This window comes from Nicotiana tomentosiformis, chromosome 12, assembly GCF_000390325.3.
Source record: "Nicotiana tomentosiformis chromosome 12, ASM39032v3, whole genome shotgun sequence".
Classification (NCBI taxonomy): Eukaryota; Viridiplantae; Streptophyta; class Magnoliopsida; order Solanales; family Solanaceae; genus Nicotiana; species Nicotiana tomentosiformis.
Genome location: NC_090823.1, coordinates 93,102,904 through 93,123,921, shown reverse-complemented (window position 1 = coordinate 93,123,921; position 21,018 = coordinate 93,102,904). Strand labels below are relative to the sequence as shown.

Below are 21,018 nucleotides of genomic sequence, written 5' to 3'. Positions count from 1 at the left end.
TTTTTCTGGTTAATTGGGCAAATCCTTACGAATGGCCCTATATGCAAAAAGCCATTTGCTATTTGAGTGGTTGAACGTCTCAACAAGATTTTGACTCAACCTACATAAGATCGATCTTCTTCATGACACAAAAAGGAAGTTCATTAATAGCATACAAAAACGTAAAACAAAGAAAGGACGACGACTGCTTCATGACATAACAAGAATTTTGGAAGAAAAGACTAAAATATATTCCGTTGCCGGGACTTGAACCCGGGTCTCTCGGGTGAGAGCCGAGTATCCTGACCAACTAGACTACAACGGATTATTGAAGGATTTGACGATTAGTAAATATTATATTAATATTAAGATATGAGAAAAAACTTGGCCAAACCCGACACACGCATCAAAATAATAAGTGCGTGTTAAACTAAACGAAAGAGTGTAAAACTAGACCTGGCGACACGTACAGATTTAAGATTTAAATTTTAGAGGTTCGGCGACCATTTGAATTACTAGGTTTAAAATATAATATTTGTTACAAATATATAGTTAGACTTCTTAATAAACATACGCATTATAAGTCGAATTTATTGAGTTTGACTGAACCCATATTAAGTACAATACATCATCCTCTGGCGATAGTCTTGTCCATAAGTCTCATTCAAGCAACATTAGTGCAAGCAGTGGCGGACGCATATGCCCGCTTCGTCAAAAAATAATACTGTGTATATGTATAAATTACGATTAAAGCTGCATAAATTTTGTTTAAATATTTTATTTGAACCTACTTGACAACTATTATTTTACGACTAAAGTTATGTACTTCTAAGATTGAACCCGCTTGTATAAAATCCTGGGTCCGCCACTGAATCCAAGCAAAATGAGGTTATTATGAATCAAGTATAAGCCATGCTGCAGATTTTACATCTCAAGCAATTGTAGCTTAATTTAATTATTCTTAAGGATTTTTTAACCAAAATATAAATCTTCATCGAACAGTATAGATTCCAACAGAACTCAAGTAGAAAACTGCCACAATAACAAGTATCTCTGTCCCTTAGATCATTGCTAGGATAATTAGCTACGGTTCTGATTTAGAAATATCTAACAAATACTAGTTGTAATGTGTTCAAGTGGAAGAATCCACTGTAAATTAATCGTAAAATGCTCCATCAAGTCTAAATAAAATAGCTTATATTACTCTCATTTCGTTTAATCCAAAGAGTTTATGCAACATTTCATTGCATTATTTGCAATATCACCTAGCTAGAATGAAGTATTTTCTTTCTGATTTTCAAAACGGAAATTACTTTCCTGTAAGCACTGATTTTTCCACAATATGGATTTTAGTCGATTCATTTAATTTTTCTTGATCATATTTTCAATAAAAGTGTATATGCTTGTGCACAGGGGCGGATTTAGGGGTGGAAGGTGTACCTGAACCCCCTTCGCCGAAAAATTACACGGTATATATAAGGCAAAATCTGTTTTTTACCTCTATATATTAAGTTTTGAACGCCCTTGACACAACCCAAAAGTGTAGCTTAGTGGTCAAACGGGTTCAAAATCTTTGAAAGTTTATTGGTTCAATTCTCACTAGCTACAATTTGTGTTTTTTGAACTCCCTTTGCAGGAGATCCTGCACTGCTTGTTCATGGTACTTGCTTGATCTGTTTTCAGTATTATTATACTGAGGTAAGACAATAAGCATTATATTCAGATGAGGCCTACCGTTTTAAGCCTCTGCAGCTTTTGCCAAGCAGGGGTGGAGGAAAGATTGAAAACAGAGGTTCAAAAAATGCTAAATGTCAAGCTTGAAGTCAAAGCCATATACCTGTATGTATTTAGGATGTTACGCAACATGTCCCCTCTTTTATGTATTTATTTTTTTTGGAAATTAATATACAATGTAGGAATGTCAATCCCCCGCCACCACAAGGCGGCTTTACAAAAAAAAAACTCATAACTTAAAACATTTCTGAACGCCCTTGTTTATGTTAATGGGATTCAACAATCGATATAATTTACATAAAAAAGGTTCACTTATGCCGCACAGTGTTATTTTCAGGCAAAGGAGATCTAATTAATCATCTTTGGACCCAGTGCTGCTCGGTGTTCAAGTAGCGTGATGCCATATAACGTGCCGTACAAAATTTGCAAGAGTTACATACAATCACTCTGTTTCAACAAACTTCTTATTGAAAATATTACTATAAATTTAGTTATAAACTGGTCTAAAACTCATTCATGAGCTTGAGATTTGAAAGGCTTGTATGCCTTGAGATCCTGAGAAAGACCCTGTATGGATCCAGCTGCTGCAACAAGTGACACAATTAAGCAACCCCAGCTTAATATTTGCAGCCATATCCAAGTGAATGAATACTTTGGAATTTTCCTCTGAGCAATGTGCATTTCTATAGGCAAGTAGACAGTTAATGGATAAAAAGAAGCTGCCCCAATTAAGCCCAAGAAGTGATTGAAGAATGGAAATATCATGGCAATTACTGCTGTTACTATAACATATGCTGTCCTCCACAACAACCTGAAAAAGTTTACATAGTAAACATGACCAGAAAATGGAATGTTTATGGCATGTTGAGAAGTGATGAATTTGTTGTCTGGCCATCGTTCACTACAACGACCCTCCACAAAGCCATATATTGGTTGGCAGAAAACCTGAGAAAGACAATGTATATTTGAGCGATGAGTTTAACATTTATACACTGTGTAAAAGAAATTTTTTCACTCGTAGGTGACGTAAAAGATAATAATAGGTAAATGTTTATAATAAGTGTAGTTCTGTACAGTGATAGTGTACTATAGGTTTTTACATCATCAGGTAAAATTATACCTAAATAATAATAATAGTAATAAGTGAAATTCCGTATAATGATAGTGTACTACTGGTTTTTAGATTATCAGGTAAAAATACAACATCATGTAACTCTTAATATCAAGTTTAATATGATAAGAAAATAGTGAAAGAAATTGATATATAACTAATTAACTTGCCGTGATAATGTAATATTCTCTATATTTTATATAACTTGAATTCTAAACGGGTTTTGTTTCTTGAAAAATAAAACAGACAACTTGCTAAAACAACTTAAGTTACACATAGAATGTTAAATTAAGTCTTTACACTTTCTAAATATATAGTAAAATCATATCATTATAGTGGACAATAGTACATCAATGTCTTCGAAATTGTGTTATAGATGAAATATTATGTCACAGTAGACAAATTATATATCTACTAGTACTAGAATGAAATGAGTCTTAATAGCACGGAATGAATATATATGATTTATATAGTTGACTCTAACTTTTACCTGGTAAGCTCCAACCAGGTGGATGGCGATGCAAACGTTAGCGAAGTCAATTAGCCAAAAGGGTTCATAGAAACCAAATCCAGTGAGGAAATTTCCAGGAGCATCGTTTCCAAAGGCTGCATAGCCAATGGTACCACATAGTACATAGAATAAGGTTGTGGTAAACACTCCGACAAGTGATGCTCTTTTCATAACCTTGTTCTCTTCAGGTGGTGATCTCAATGTATCCTGCAAATTGCCAAGTTGATTAAGCAATTATTTCTCAGATATAATATATTGCACAATCATATCCCAGAAAAGACCCCAATTTCGTAAAATCTCTGTGACAGTTTAAAATTTTCATCCATATATAGGTTTTTCCCCTTCAAAGGTCGTTACAGTTGTGATGGCTGTTAGATCTAGACCCCTACCAGTGCATAAATATCACAGCGAAACATTAAATGGAGAAAATAACTTAATATAATATGTTGAATTACACTAAAAAAAAATTGATGCATGAATGCTTTTGTGTTCATGCAATTTCAAAGAAGATTGTAAAAGAAATTCATTATGTTGTTGATATATATCTTAATTTCTAAATAAAAAGGATAAAATTAAAATTGAAAAGTAAAGCAAATATATTAATTAATGAGTGAGAAAATTATCATAATTTATGAACTTATTGGTATAAAATAACCTCAATCAAATAACCAAAAAATCTTATAATTAATACTTTTCTTATACTACCAATAGTTGTGTTCGGTTATATAATCGTCAAATATCTTTCCTCTTTTTTTTTTTTTTTTAATTTAAAAATGTTGAGGTTTTATTTTTAAGATGTAATATTCTTAAAATGAGGATGAATGGGAAATGGAGGGAAAATGAAATTTTGAGTAAAAGTTTAAGTTTCCCCCTCTTAACAATGAGACATTGTCCCATATTGGAAGTGGAAGACATTTTTGGTGGGTATATATACAATTGCTCTTCTTGTAGCTCTTAAAGAGTTAAGAAGAAAGCAAGCCTCGCGCCGTCGTCGTCTTCGGCTTCGGCTTCGGATTTGGATTTGGATTTGGTCAAATGATCGATTGATTGATTAATTTTTTGGACCAAATTTATTTGTTAATAGTAAATATTAACGTAAGATTATCCGTATTTGTAAACGGATATTTTCCAATCCGTGTATTGATAATTTGGCAGCCGGATAATGGTCTTCCCACCATGAAGTGCTTGCTCCACAAATATGAAGTGCTTGCTCCACAAATATGTAATGCTTGATCCACCATGAAGGGTGGACGTTTGGTCTTGCACTCCTTCTTGGCTGCTATATATATATGAGCAGCAAATGTTGAAGAAAGATACTCAACTCAACATACAATTCGCTCAACAAATTGGCTATACATTGCACTCCTTCCTCTCAGAACTTCCATACGTTTTTCTGAGTATATACTCCTTCGTTCTGCATTGTTTTTTAACTTCAAACAAAGCAACTGTAAGTGTGATTTGCTACCGAACTTTGTGTTCGCCGAAACACTGGGGTTTGAAGTACCGCTACACCAGTGTGTTATTCGTTCTATCCTGGGAGGAAATAATCCATTACCTTGGGTACTAGGAGGGGATTAAATTCCTTAAGGAAACACTGTGAATTCAGTGAGCTCGAATTTATTATTATTGTTTCATTACGTTAACTTATATTTTGCAGAATTAATATTTACAAATACAAGCAATATTGACCGGGAATAACAATCTTAAGGAATTTAATATTTATTTCTGTACTTGTGTTATTCTTATTATTCTGCAAACTAAAACCTTTGTGGTTTGTGTACTCCCGTTTTGGAGAGTTAAGCCTTCGTGGCGTTTTGTTGGATATTAAAATCTACGTGATTTTTACTCCAGTTTGAAAACGTGTATTAAACGTTTGTTTGTGTCATTCTTTTCTAAAAAAGATGATGACTGAAAACGAAAACCAAGCTGTTCCGATGGTGACTGCCAACGCAACGACAAGCCGAACACCGGCGTTGGCACCGGCAGAAAAACCCAGAAAATTTTCCGGGATTGATTTCAAACGCTGGCAGCAGAAGATGTTCTTCTACTTAACTACGTTATGTCTACAGAAGTTCATCAAGGAAGATGTTCCTGATCTGCCGGATAAAACTCCAGATAATGAACGCTTTCTCGTGATTGAAGCGTGGAAGCATTCTGATTTTTTATGTAAGAATTATATTCTTAGCGGACTGGATGATAATCTGTATAATGTATACAGTAGCATGGAGACATCCAAAGAATTGTGGAATGCGCTTGAAAAGAAATATAAGACTGAAGATGTCGGGATGAAGAAATTCGTTGCCGCAAAATTTCTGGACTACAAAATGATAGATAGCAAGTCTGTTATTACTCAAGTCCAGGAATTGCAAGTGATTATTCATGATCTACTTGTTGAAGGTCTTGTAATCAACGAAGCATTCCAAGTAGCAGCAATGATTGAGAAGTTGCCTCCGTTGTGGAAGGACTTCAAAAATTATTTGAAACACAAACGAAAGGAAATGTCCCTTGAAGATCTCATTGTTCGGTTGAGAATCGAAGAGGACAATAAAGCTGCTGAAAGGAGAGGCCGTGGAAATTCAACAATAATGGGAGCAAATATTGTTGAAGCTAACAAAAAGAGGAAGAAGGCTTCTGGTCCGAAATACAACCCAAGCAAGAAGCGGTTCAGTGGAAACTGCTACAACTGTGGGAAAACCGGACACAAATCTACGGAGTGTCGTGCTCCGAAGAAAGACAAGAAAAGGGGTCAAGCAAACATGGTAGTAAACCATGATGATGTTGATAACTTGTGTGCCATGCTCTCTGAATGTAACTTGGTGGGAAATCCTAAACTGTGGTGGTTTGATTCAGGAGCCACTCGCCATGTTTGTGCAGTTAGAGAGGCTTTTGCTACCTATGCTCTTGCTGAACCCGGAGAGACAGTTTATATGGGAAATGCTTCAACAGCAAAAGTTGAAGGATATGGGAAGGTATTTCTAAAAATGACTTCTGGCAAGGTCATGACTTTGAACAATGTCCTTCATGTTCCCGAAATGAGAAAGAATTTAGTCTCTACTGGACTTCTTGTTAAGCACGGTTTTAAGTACGTTTTTGTATCCAACAAGGTTGTAATTAGTAAGAATGGAATATTTGTGGGAAAAGGTTACCTCACCGAGGGCCTTTTCAATCTAAATGTAATGGTTGTTGAAAATAATAATAATATTTCAGCTTCTTCTTACTTACTTGAGTCAAATGATTTATGGCATGTACGTTTGGGTCATGTCAATTATAAAACCTTGCGGAAAATGATTAACTTGGAAGTACTGCCCAAGTTTGAATGCGAAAAATCAAAATGTCAAATATGTGTGGAATCTAAGTATGTTAAACATCCTTATAAGTCAGTTGAAAGGAATTCAAATCCTTTAGACTTAATTCACACAGATATTTGTGACATGAAGTCAATACCATCTCGCGGTGGAAAGAAGTATTTCATAACTTTTATTGACGATGGTACTCGATATTGCTATGTTTACTTACTGAATAGTAAAGATGAAGCAATAGACGCATTCAGGCAATACAAAAATGAAGTTGAAACGCAACTTAACAAGAAAGTAAAAATGATAAGAAGTGATAGGGGTGGTGAATATGAATCTCCTTTTGAAGAAATATGTTTAGAATATGGAATTATTCATCAAACAACAGCCCCTTACACGCCCCAATCTAATGGGATTGCGGAAAGAAAGAATCGCACATTAAAGGAGATGATGAATGCGTTGTTGATAAGTTCTGGTTTGCCACAGAACTTGTGGGGGGAAGCCATTCTTACGGCTAATCGAATATTAAATCGAGTGCCCCATAGCAAAACACAATCCATTCCATATGAACAATGGAAAGGAAGGAAGCCCAACTTGAATTATTTTAAAGTGTGGGGGTGTTTGGCAAAAGTGCAAGTTCCTAAACCCAAAAGGGTAAAGATAGGACCGAAAACCGTTGATTGTGTTTTCATAGGATATGCGACAAATAGTAAAGCATATCGATTTCTGGTTCATAAATCAGAAAATCCCGACATTCATAATAATACGGTTATAGAATCAGATAATGCTGAGTTTTTTAAAAATATATATCCGTATAAAAAGGAATGTGAGTCGTTTGGTGAAGGATCTAAACGACCTCGGGAAGAAACAAAAGAAAGTACATGTAATCAGGAGAATCCAAGACGTAGTAAACGTCAAAGAACGTCTACTTCATTTGGACCAGATTTTGTGACTTTCTTATTGGAGAATGAGCCTCAAACATTTAAAGAAGCTATGACTTCTTCGGAATCATTGTTTTGGAAAGAGGCAGTCAATAGTGAAATAGAATCCATATTGAACAACCATACATAGGAATTAGTTGATCTTCCTCCTGGAAATAAACCTTTGGGTTCTAAATAGATTTTTAAGAGAAAAATCAAAGATGATGGCACTATTGATAAATTCAAGGCAAGGCTCGTAGTCAAAGGGTATAGACAACGAGAAGGTCTAGACTACTTTGATACATACTCTCCAGTTACAAGAATTACGTCCATACGGATGTTAGTAGCATTAGCTGCAGTGTATGGTCTTGAAATTCATCAAATGGATGTTAAGACGGCCTTCTTAAATGGAGAGTTGGAGGAAGAAATTTACATGGAACAACCTGAAGGGTTTGTGGTTCCAGGTAAAGAAAAGAAGGTATGTAGACTTGTTAAGTCTCTTTACGGACTAAAACAAGCACCCAAACAATGGCATGCGAAATTTGACCAAACAATGTTGTCAAATGGTTTTAAGATAAATGAATGTGATAAATGCGTGTACATTAAAAATGTTCCAAATCACATAGTCATTGTTTGCCTATATGTGGATGATATGTTGATAATGAGTAATGACATTGCCAACATAAATGCTACTAAGCGTATGCTCAATAGCAAGTTTGATATGAAAGACTTGGGAGTTGCTGATTTAATTCTGGGAATTAAGATCAATAAGACTCCTCAAGGTCTGGCATTGTCACAATCTCATTATATTAAGACAGTACTTGAAAAATTCAAGCACTTGGGCTTTAAAGTTGCAAAGACTCCAATTGACGTGAATCTTGCATTAGCAAAGAACAAAGGCCAAAGCATATCACAATTGGATTATGCTCGTGTATTGGGATGCTTAATGTATATCATGAATTGTACACGACCAGACATAGCTTGTGCTATAAGTAAACTGAGTCGATATACGAGCAATCCAGGCCAATCTCATTGGATGGCAATGAAACGAGTTTTGGGATATTTAGAACATACCCAGAACTTTGAATTGCACTACAGTAATTTCCCTGCGGTGATTGAGGGATACTGTGATGCAAATTGGATCACCGGTTCAACTGATTCTAAGTCCACGAGTGGATATGTATTCACTATTGGTGGAGGAGCGGTATCTTGGAAGTCGTCCAAACAAACATGTATTGCCCGCTCTACAATGGAGGCTGAATTCATAGCCTTAGATAAAGCCGGTGAAGAAGCTGAATGGCTCCGGAATTTCTTGGAAGACATTCCATTTTGGCCCAAACCGTTGGCACCAATATGCATACATTGTGATAGTCAAGCGGCAATTGGAAGGGCTGGGAGCGTCATGTATAACGGTAAATCTCGTCATATACGACGAAGACATAAAACCGTTAGGCAATTACTCTCTAGAGGAATTATCACAATTGACTATGTAAAGTCAAGTGATAATGTGTCGGATCCACTTACAAAAGGCCTAACTAGAGAGGTAGTTGAGAAATCATCAAGGAGAATGGGGCTATGGCCGAGAACAAGTCATTGTGGCGGTAACTCTACCTAGAAGACTGGAGATCCCAAGATCTAGGTTCAAAGAGATCAAACAAAGTCATTAATGACGGTTCAACATTGTCAAATAAAATTTTAGTCCATTCTCGTGATGAGACAATGTTCAGTACCAAGGATAAAGCATTAAGGCTTTTTAATGATTTCTAAATTTGATACGGGGTATATCAAATAGTGTATCTACAGGATGACACGTTTAGGAATCACCTATTTAAGTGTGAAGTGTGAGCCGCTTCAAGGAGAACTTTGTAAGGCCAATTCTCTACGCACTTATGAAACCAGGCGGTGTTCATGGCTGAAACGAACACAACAATGAGAACCAAAGACGGTTAAGGGTTGATTGTGTGACTTATGGTTGTCTAGGTATACACCAAAGATCGACGGTTCAAAGATATCAAATCTACCGATTGACCGAGTATATCCGACATAAGTTTACTACGGAAAGTTCAAAGGGAAACCTACTTATCCAGATGCAATTAATCCTTGCTTGTAAATCACACAGTTTTTCATGCATACTTCCGTGATATAGCCATTCCCCATTCATGTGGGGGATTGTTGAGGTTTTATTTTTAAGATGTAATATTCTTAAAATGAGGGTGAATGGGAAATGGAGGGAAAATGAAATTTTGAGTAAAATTTTAAGTTTCCCCCTCTTAACAATGAGACATTGTCCCATATTGGAAGTGGAAGACATTTTTGGTGGGTATATATATAATTGCTCTTCTTGTAGCTCTTAAAGAGTTAAGAAGAAAGCAAGCCTCGCGCCGTCGTCGTCGTCGCTCGCTCGGCTCGGCTTCGGCTACGGCTACGGCTTCGGCTTCGGCTTCGGATTCGGATTCGAATTTGGATTTGGATTTCGGATTTGGATTTGGTCAAATGATCGATTGATTGATTAATGTTTTGGACCAAATTTATTTGTTAATAGTAAATATTAACGTAAGATTATCCGTATTTGTAAACGGATATTTTCCAATCCGTGTATTGATAATTTGGCAGCCGGATAATGGTCTTCCCACTATGAAGTGCTTGCTCCACAAATATGAAGTGCTTGCTCCACAAATATGTAATGCTTGATCCACCATGAAGGGTGGACGTTTGGTCTTGCACTCCTTCTTGGCTGCTATATATATATGAGCAGCAAATGTTGAAGAAAGATACTCAACTCAACATACAATTCGCTCAACAAATTGGCTATACATTGCACTCCTTCCTCTCAGAACTTCCATACGTTTTTCTGAGTATATACTCCTTCGTTCTGCATTGTTTTTTAACTTCAAACAAAGCAACTGTAAGTGTGATTTGCTACCGAACTTTGTGTTCGCCGAAACACTGGGGTTTGAAGTACCGCTACACCAGTGTGTTATTCGTTCTATCCTGGGAGGAAATAATCCATTACCTTGGGTACTAGGAGGGGATTAAATTCCTTAAGGAAACACTGTGAATTCAGTGGGCTCGAATTTATTATTATTGTTTCATTACGTTAACTTATATTTTGCAGAATTAATATTTACAAATACAGCAATATTGACCGGGAATAACAATCTTAAGGAATTTAATATTTATTTCTGTACTTGTGTTATTCTTATTATTCTGCAAACTAAAACCTTTGTGGTTTGTGTACTCCCGTTTGATTTGGTTTTAGGATATAACGCCAAACGAGTTCGTGCCGTACAAAAACGTTTTTGTGGTTTATTATTGTTGTTATTATCATGAAAGTAGACAGACTGCAACTGCTGAAATCAATTTGACCCGTTGAATTTACATCTTATCATTAAAAGTTAAAGACGTGGGCCATGTAGTAATTAAAATCTGACACCTGGTGATATATTGACAACATATGAAATGATATGGTTGTTAAGAAGAAGAGTTGGCTTTCACTTCTTTCCCCAAAAAAAGTTTTGAACTTTCTGTTCAAAATCGTGGTCCTAAAGAATAATATACATAGGGCGGAGCTCCAATATCAGTTACAGATTCAGATGAATCCTGTTTTTGTATTTAAAAATTATTAAATATCTAACTTGGAGCTTCATAACTAAAAAGTTATAAATTTAAGGATAAGTTCGTAAACTTATAAACGGAGGCGGAGCTAGTTCTTTTTTTAAGGGTTCGGCAAAACTTTAATAATTTTTGTTCAAATTTTATATTTATATAAAATTTATTAAATATATATATAAATTATTAATTTAGAAGTCAATAACTTAAAAAAATTAAAATTTCAAATTCATAAACTTTAAATCTTGATTCTACGTCTCCTTATAAATTTTAAATTTTGACTAAGCCCCTAAATACTCTCACCACATGTTGCATGGCAACGAGAAACCTATGGGGAAAAAAAAGAAAAGAACAAACACGTTCTCTATCCGGAGATGGACAACAAGCTTAGATATTCTCGGGTTCTTATCAACTTAGTGCAGTACATGGATTTACGTACTCGGTGGGGCAGGCAGTATTTTCGCGAAAGGGGTTCAAAAAGAAAAAAAGTTAAAAAAATTGTAACTAGTGGGAATTGAACATATTATCTTACAAAGGTTTTGAACCCCTTAACCACTAAGGTACACTTTTGGGCTGTATCAAGGGAATTCAAAACTTAATATATAGAAGTAAAAACCAGATTGTCCTATATATACAGTGTAATTTTTTGGCGAAAGGGATCCCTAAATCCGCCTTATCAACTATTTTTAACGAAGTATAAGTTATATACATAGAAAATGTGAAAATTCTTTATATTAATTACTAGTGTAAGTTAACATGCGGTAAAATATTATCATTTTTATAAAGTTATAACTTAATGCTTATCAATATCATAAAGTTACTTATAATTATTTTACAAATGACCGTAAATATTCTTTAAAACTTAGGGGTCGTTTGGTAGTCGGTTAGATAGGAATTATTCATGTATTAAAATTAGGATAACTTTATACATTATTTGGTTAAAAAGAAGGGGAAAAAATAATCTCCACATAGAAGCTAGCATAAGTTATACAATATTTGGTTGTTTTTTCCGCTTTTCCACATAAAATGTAGCATTGCTAATACAATGTTTGGTTCATGTTTTTCTTTTCCGCATAACTAATACATGTATAAGTTATGAGGGAATCTATGTATTATTTATGCATGGTAGAAGGTGGAATAACTTATACATGTATTAGTAATACTTGTATTAAAACACAAAATGATAAGAATACCCTTTATTCAAACTTGTATTTTTTTGTTTAAAAATATATATTTAAACTATACTAACAATTTTAATAAAATAAAGTAAACTTATAATAAATAACACTCACATTACATTTATATTACTAATCCTTATATAACTACCGTATAACTAATCCCCGCATAACTAGTCCCCGCATAACAAATCCTTGCATAACTCAACCTTGCATAACTAAATACATGCATAACTAATCCATGCATTACTTATTCCTGCATAACTAATACATATATAACTAATACCATGCATAACTCTAACCGGCAACCAAACGTCCCCTTGTTGCATATAGAACCTAATTGAACTCTTTTCTCAACATATACTCAGTGTGATAAAATTGGCCGACATGTGGCTGAATATAGTCTGAAAGCTACAGTATATTCAGATATACCACAGGCTACACTTCATTATATAGACAGATACCAAACCACATGCCAACCTTCGTTTTGACTCCAATAGGTACCTAACATTGCTCTTCCAGTGAAATGAGTTGCATGGTTTTACTGTGTTGAACTGAATCAATTGCTTTTTTATTCGATTATACATATACAAAAAAATTATGTGTTTATATATATATATATATATATATATATAGATGCGCATCCAAAGAAAGATGTAATGACCCTATAAATCGTTGTATAGAATCCTAAAGATTGAAGAAGGAATTAGTTCTTGCCTGTATTTCAATGAGAATGGTGGCAAAAGCATAAGCAAAGGCAATATCTCCAATGGATTGGAAGCTTCTCCAAAGTTTCTCTGAACCTGACACGTCCACCCCTACTTGTACCCCTGTTAGGCTTGTCTTTACATGGTGCCCTGCACCTACAAAGTTTTTTAAAAATAAATTGCAGATAATTAGTACTGTTTTCACGGACCACAATAATAATACAAAATTAATCACTGACAAAAATAATATCCCCTGATAATGTAAATACATATTTACTCACTTACTTTTAACATATAATAGTAGGTTAATTACTAGTAGTATTTTTTATTAAATTATCAACGAATGTTATAAATAGATTTACTAATATTTACTTAATAAGTAATCTAATTATATAAATATTTATTCAGGGGTCTTCTCCAACCGAGGGTCTATCAGAAACGGTCTCTCTGCCCTCTCAGGATATGGGTAACGCTACATAATCTTATCCTCTTCAGACCCCACTTGTGAAAAATTACTGAGCTTGTTGTTGTAGTTGTAGAAATATTTATTCAGAGCTCGTTTGGTACGAGGGATATATAATGGATAATTAATCCCAGAATTAAATTTGAGATGAGTTTATCACACGTTTGGTTGGGATAAATCATGATATAATTAATTTCGGGATTATAATATTTTTTATTTCCTATGAAAGAATATGATAACTAATCCCGAGATAGCTAATAATGAGATAACTTATTTCCCGACCAAACAACCACGTATACATGTGAGAGTAGTACCTGCAACTTTGGCAATGGAAAGTCCAAGACCAATAAGAGAGTAAGCAAAAGACATAACTGCAGCAAGAATGGATAGCCATGAAAGCTTATGGAAGTTTGGTATTTGGCTAAGAACTATTTGTATAGCTGCAAAGATAATCATATAAGGGTAATTTGATACTGAGCAGCTGGCTTGGTGCCCCTTTTTGTGGAAACAATTTGACCTTACTACTGCCCTGAATCACCCAAAAATTCAAAATATGAAGAACGAATTAATTAGTACTATAGTAGTAATTATTGCCATAAATGCTAAATAAACTACTAAAGTCATTATAACAAAAAGATTTGAAATATTTTCTTTTAAAAAAAGACTTAATTAAACTTACACCATACTGATAGATGCAGTAATTGTGTATCCAATGGTAATTCCAACGAGGTTACCATACTGGGCTATTCCACATAGTTGCACCTTAATACCTCCTGTTTAAACACCAAGGGAAGACAAAATTCCCATCAGTACTTCAAGTTTTCGCATAAATAATTCTGTCCATATTTCAATGTATTTACCCCCCCCCCCCCAAAACAACCCAACCCACGCCCCACAAAAAAAAAAAAAACTTGGCCAAAAAACTACTAGCTATAATTTACCAAGTACATTACAGAGCATAGTTCTTGGTTCTTTAAAATGTTACAAAATGCCTTCTAAGCTTTCGATTCAAATTTTTATATACATACAGATGCTTGCATCAAGTACACTGCCTACATCACGTCTCTTAGAGTACGACCTCGCGTAAACACGAGATGTCGGGCTACACTTATACAATATAAAATAAATAAAAATAGAGTTAGATATGTATTTTTGAACTAACACTCAACTCAGAACCCCCACAATCACAAGTCATAGATTTCGCTGTCACTTTATGTATCTTAAATTGTAAATAATTTATTACCTAAGTGAGAGCGGACAACCTCCATGTAACTGTAGTTTCTCTTGCCGGAGACAGGGCCAGGAGAGCGATAACAATCGGCGAGAAGTGTTGAAGTGAAGTAAGTAATGAAAGAGAAGACAAAGAGAATAACAGGACCAGCCACCCACCCTAACTGAGCCATTGCCCATGCTAAAGATAGCACCCCTGACCCTATCACAGCAGTTATTATATGTGCACTCGCTGTTAGCACCGTACCTTCAAAGTTAAAACGATACAGAGAAGATTAGTACAATGATATTCGATCAAGAATGACAAGCAGAAATCGAGAAATGGTTCAACATTTTAGAATACCAGTTCTTTTCTCGCGCCCATCATCGTCAATGTTTTTATGAACTTCTCCACTTTCTAGTACTCCTCCTTGTGCTGAATGTTCTACGTACATATTGGTGTTCTTCTGAAATTCTGACGATGCCATATATATATATATGCGGTTTTGTAAGAGTGTAATACTTTGAAATCTTTTGAGTTAGGAAATAGAGAATGGTTAAGAAGTAAGGAAGATGGAGAGTATAAAAAGAAGGGAAAAGGGGGAACAAATGAGAACAATAAGTGAATTATCAGTTAAAAATGATTAAATTATGGGTCTCTTGCTCTAAGTAAAGGGCCAAAAGATATATGGGGCCCTTTACTTCCTCGGCACCTAAATTTAGGAAATTTTTACATACTATGAAATTTGGGTGGTATTATAATGGTTTTAGGTCAAGAGTGATGGCATTGATTTTTCAAACTCGAATAATCTTTATAAAATAAAAGGACGGTGATCTGGTGGAAAATTTTATTCCTTTACCCTCAAAAATCAAATTGGGTTTTATTTTTGTGTACTGTATATAACTTTTTTACCCGTCAAACTATCGATTTTCAATAACGGTAATCTTGTTTGGCGACATCAAAAAATCAACTAAATAATACTGTAATAAGTTAAAATACACTATGGTGTAATAATTTTTTACGTCGACAACTCGACATCGTGTATATCCATATAACATAATAAGATAAATCAAAACCAAGATGACCCCCACAATTTGCTATTGCATTTGGTCCTAACCAATGAAAATGCAACGAGTGTGTTAGTCAGTCGTTGAATAGCAATTTGCCGAACAATGAAATCTGGAGAGAGCTAATTAGCTGATCACTCTCTTCAGTCGTTCTCATACTTTTGAGTCAGTTTGTTCTTTGATAAAGATTATGTTGTTTCCTTTTTCAATTTCTCATTGCCAAAAGATGAGTTACGTGACCTTATGATAATTCCCTAGTCGACAACACCACCTTCCATCTCACTGTTTCAATTCTAGTTGAACAAATATTCCTCTCTTGTACCAAATATTCTTCCCATTTCTTTTCTCTTAGTTAACCCAAAGGAATTGAAATACCCCTTTCATTTGTTCTTTTTTTGGTCTTAATGATGATATTAGACGATAATCAGGTCTATTATGCACACAAGAACTTCAACGGATACATGCATCCAAAGGCGGATCTAGTATTCGGCGGTAGCGGACACCCTTAATTTATCATTTCTCATAAAGATTAGTATAGAACCTATACTAATATCTGACTATTTTTTGAAGATATTTGCAAGTATATATAAAATTTTTGTCGAAGTTTCCGATAACCCCTCAACCCATAGTGTGCCTCCGCCTTTGCATGCATACTACTTTAAGTTCTATGTGCAGGTTGTGTAAAATTATTTACGCAATCAAGTTACTCGTAAGATAATTGCAGATAAATTTATATGATAAACATTAATTGATAACACGATAAATATTATAACTGATACACTATCATACGTTAAAATTAAATAGTATAAAAAATCTTTTAATTGTTAGTGTATATAATTAACTTAAATCTTTTCTATAAATACATGTGATTCAGAGATACTATGTAAATATTTTACACCATCAACAAATGTACTAGAGTATTTACCTTATTTTTCAATTTGCAATTCATACTTAATGATGTTTTATACGTCAATACCACACAAGAAGGGGGTGATTTATATGGTGTCCAATTTTTCGCATGCACAGATTATAAAAGGACCTGGTTCTTCTATATGTTCCAACTACTACTGTTGTGGAATAATAAGTACAGAAAATAAAGAACACAACTATTTTACGTGAAAAACACCTGGCTCAAAAGGTGAAAAAATCACGGCCTACTTCCCAGTAGTATTTTTCCAAACTCTCCACTAAATCACTGAGCTAAAAACTACATTTACTAAACACTTTTGTAAACCTAGGATTAACTCTAATCCCGTTGTGGCAACCAGCCTCTAACTGCTGTGACAACTTCAAGTTAACTCTAACTTGAATACTCTGAGTACCTGTTACAATTGCCTCTAGATAAAACTGAAAGGTACAATATGAAAACACCTACTATAATTGAACTAGAATAAAAGACAAACACTTGGAGCTGGTTTTTCTATCTGGTTCATGTAGCTTCAGGTTCACACACTTGAATCACACACGAACTGCTTGCAAAATGCCTTGCTATTTTGCTCTCAATTCACGTTTAACTTATGCTTTTATGCGTCGCCCGTAGAATAAGAACTTCCTGCGATTTATAGAGTTAGTAGAGTAGAAAGCAACTGGAGTTCTAATACTACTCTTCCTTGGTGGAAGAGTTCTAGTTAATCTCAACTCCTAACTCCTTCCTTATCTTGGATAATATTCTCGTTGAGTAATGAGTCCTTCTCCTTATCAATTATGCAATCTGTTCGATCAAGAGATATCTATCATTATGCCAGATTTTGTTTATCTCCTGCATATGCATCTCACGTGCTTTGAATATGCCCGTGTCTATGCCTACCAGTGATGGACCTGGTTAATCCCTGAGTTCCTTTGTCAATCTTCAAAACTATCCTTTACTTGGGCCAACAAATTCCCCTTTTTTGATGATGACAAACTCTGTGCTTCCATAATCTTAGGCCCTATTTCAACTTAGCTCAACATCAACACAATGTTAGAAATATTTTCCCTTTTTATCACTTATCATCAAGGATCAGGTTCATTAGGTTATAAACATCACTGTTCAAAGCACAACCTTTTCCCCCCTTTTGGCATCATCGAAAAGTTGCATAAAAATGTGAGATAATTAGATTTTAAAACTTACTCATGGCCACTGGGGCTACTTCAAATGAAATCATGGATTAATCATCATAGATCAAGCTAAGAATTTTAACCATCAAAGAAATATAAACAAACAGTTAGAGAAAAAATAGTGAATTTCATTGATGATTGATACGATTCTTCTACAAAGCATAAAAAGAAATAAAAATACTGAAAACATGAGCAAACAAAACATCCCAAACTGGGTCATTGAAAGGTCTACACTGGGCTAGAAGTTTAAGGCTTGAAAGAACTGGGGGCTTGGTTTATGGCTTGGAGAAGTTTCAGCATGTCTTGAAGAATTCCATCATTCTTCTCCTTTTCCCTTGCTAGTTCTGTTCTGAGAGCATTTCTCTGAGTCTCCACCTCTGCCAACCTCTTCTTCAACCTCTCAATCTCAGCATCCTTAGCCCCACTTTCTTGCACCAGGGCTCGCACCTTGCTATTCACTGGTACCTTCTTAGATGAACCAGGTTCTTTAGGAGTGACATGGACTTCATAGTCACAAGCAGGCAACGTATTTTCCCCAAAATGATCCTTGCTTGTACCAACCTTCCTTTCTTCTTTGGATTATAACTTTTAGTCACTCTCTCAGTAGGTCTACGAGGGTTTCCTATTCAGATGAAACAGGTTCATCTATATTTTTCCCAAGTTGAACCAACCCTTCAGCGGATTCGCCAGACCCACTTTCCCCTGTTTTCTTTACACTCTCCTCTACTCCAATAGATATTTTCTCCCCAAACAACCATTGCACCTGTGTCTTTGATTAAACTCACAGGAGTGGGTTAAAAATTAACCACTCTTTTACCCTTTCCCCTCACAGCACTTCGAACACCCTTGCTCTCTTTTTCTTTTTTATTTTTACCACCAATTCCTCCAGACTTTGTAGTTTCAACACATGCTTTAGACCCTACTAGTACAAACCTATTCTCCAAATTTGTTCTCTCCCCGCAACAACCTTACGAGCAAGCATCTTTACTCTTTTCTTAGAGGTTGGGGTGGTGGAAGGGATGATAGTGGGTGTGAAAGTCTAATCAAACTGAATTTCAGTTTTGAAAAGACTTTGGAGTGTATCCCTAGAATCTAGGTACTTCAATTCGGTTGAGACTCTTTTGAATAGAATTGATTCACTTGTAGCAGATAAGTCCAAAAGAAGTTTGGAATTAAGTAGGACTCTGCTCATGATCCAAACATTATTATTTCAAATTATGCAGAGTGTAGAAAATATACCGTGTTATCTTGATGAACCAGGTTCTTCACTGAGAATACTCTTGTGTAAGTCTAAATTTGCCAAAATAGAGAAAATATCATTAGAGATTAATGAGTCATTTTAACACATGGCACAAGAGTATACTATTGAAAGTATGAGATTGAGCAAAAATTAATCTAAGTATGTACACAATTTTCAGATTTTTTAACCAAAAATATTTTTTTTTCGTTGTGTACTCTGAACTAGTCCTTTTAGGTGATCTTAATCATCCCTAATTCTAACCTGTTCCTTTCAAAGTGATCTCTACTTAGGGCTTTTATGAAGATGTCAGCTATTTGCTTGTCAGTAGCACAAAATTCCACAGTGATCAACCCTTTTTCATAGTTATCCCTCAAAAAGTGATGCCTAACATCTATGTGCTTAGTTCTCTTATGGTGAACCGGGTTCTTGGTCATACTAATAGCACTAGTGTTATCACAAAAAATGGAAATACAACAAATATCAATTCCAAAATCTTTTAATTGCTGTTTGATCCACAACAATTGAGCACAACATGAAGTAGCAGCAACATACTCAGCTTCAGCAGTAGATAAGGCCACTGAATTTTGCTTTTTGGTGGCCCAAGACACAAGACATGAGCCAAGAAAGTGTGTCATACCTGAGGTGCTCTTTCTATCCACAAGAAAACCTGCATAATCAGCATCAACATATCCCACAAGATTAAAATTACTACCTTTTAGATACCAAAGACAAAGATCAGTGGTGCCTTTCAGATATCTCAAAATTCTCTTGATAGCCGTCAAGTGAGACTCCTTCGGATTTGCCTGAAATCTTGCACAAAGGCCTACACTGAAAACAATATCAGGTCTACTAGCAGTAAGATACAACAATGAGCCAATCATTCCCTTATACAACTTCTAATCAACAGATGAACCAGGTTCATCTATATCCAACTTTGTAGCTGTTGCATTAGGAGTGTCGATTTCTTTGGAATCTTCCATTTTAAACCTTTTAAGCAACTCTTTTACATACTTTTACTGATGGATCATAGTTCCATTTGAATTTTGTTTAATTTGTAAGCCTAAAAAGAAATTAAGCTCACCCATCATGCTCATTTCAAATTCACTCCCCATTAGTTTAGCAAAATCTTTACTTAACTTATTAGTAGTTGCTCCAAAGATTATATCATCAACATATATCTGAACTACCAAGAGATCTTTACCTTTTTCTTTCAAGAACAAAGTATTGTCAATTTTACCTCTCTTGTAGTCATGCTCAAGAAAAAACTTTGATAATCTTTCATACCATGCTCTTGGCGCCTGCTTGAGCCCATAAAGTGCTTTGTCAAGCTTGTACACATGATCAGTACTCTCCTTGCTTTCAAACCCTGGAGGTTGCTTGACAAACACTTCTTCCTTTAGATAGCCATTGAGGAAGGCACTCTTGACATCCATCTGGTGGAGGGTGAATTCCATATAAGCAGCAAAGGCTATGAGGAGTCTTATTGCTTCCAACCTTGCAATTGGAGCAAATGTTTTATCATAGTCTATGCCCTCATCTTGGCTATATCCTTGAACCACCAATCTTGCCTTGTTTCTTGCAACAGTTCCATCTTTATCAAGTTTATTTCTAAAGACCCATTTTGTGCCAGTTACCGATCTGTCCAAGGGTCTTAGCACCATATGCCAAACTTGAATCCTTTCAAATTGGCCGAGTTCATATTGCATTGCATTTACCCAGTCTGCATCCTGCAAAGCCTCAGCAACATTTTTAAGTTCAATAAGAGATAAGAAAGCATCAAAAGCACAAAGATTCTTTAATGAAGATCTGGTTTTGATTCCAGAGGTTGGATCAGTAATTATGTTCTCAATGGGATGAGAACTTTTATACTTGTAAGGTTTTACAACTAACTAGTTTCCCCTT

General features: G+C 35.1%; 1 protein-coding gene and 1 non-coding gene across 2 annotated transcripts; both read right to left on the bottom strand.

Moving 5' to 3' along the window:
• Positions 1-231: 231 nt before the first annotated feature.
• Positions 232-304, bottom strand: TRNAE-CUC (transfer RNA glutamic acid (anticodon CUC)). Its single transcript has one exon. It is a non-coding gene; the product is annotated as a tRNA-Glu (tRNA).
• Positions 305-2,091: 1,787 nt separating this feature from the next.
• LOC104119290 (amino acid permease 6-like) lies at positions 2,092-15,351 on the bottom strand. Its single transcript, XM_009630747.4, has 7 exons — positions 15,076-15,351; positions 14,746-14,979; positions 14,182-14,275; positions 13,817-14,031; positions 13,050-13,195; positions 3,315-3,542; positions 2,092-2,658 (listed from the first exon to the last, which is right to left on the bottom strand). Exons 1-7 carry the CDS (start codon positions 15,197-15,199, stop codon positions 2,224-2,226), a joined length of 1,476 nt encoding a protein of 491 aa, XP_009629042.1. The 5' UTR covers positions 15,200-15,351; the 3' UTR covers positions 2,092-2,223.
• Between the last annotated feature and the right edge of the window lie 5,667 nt (positions 15,352-21,018).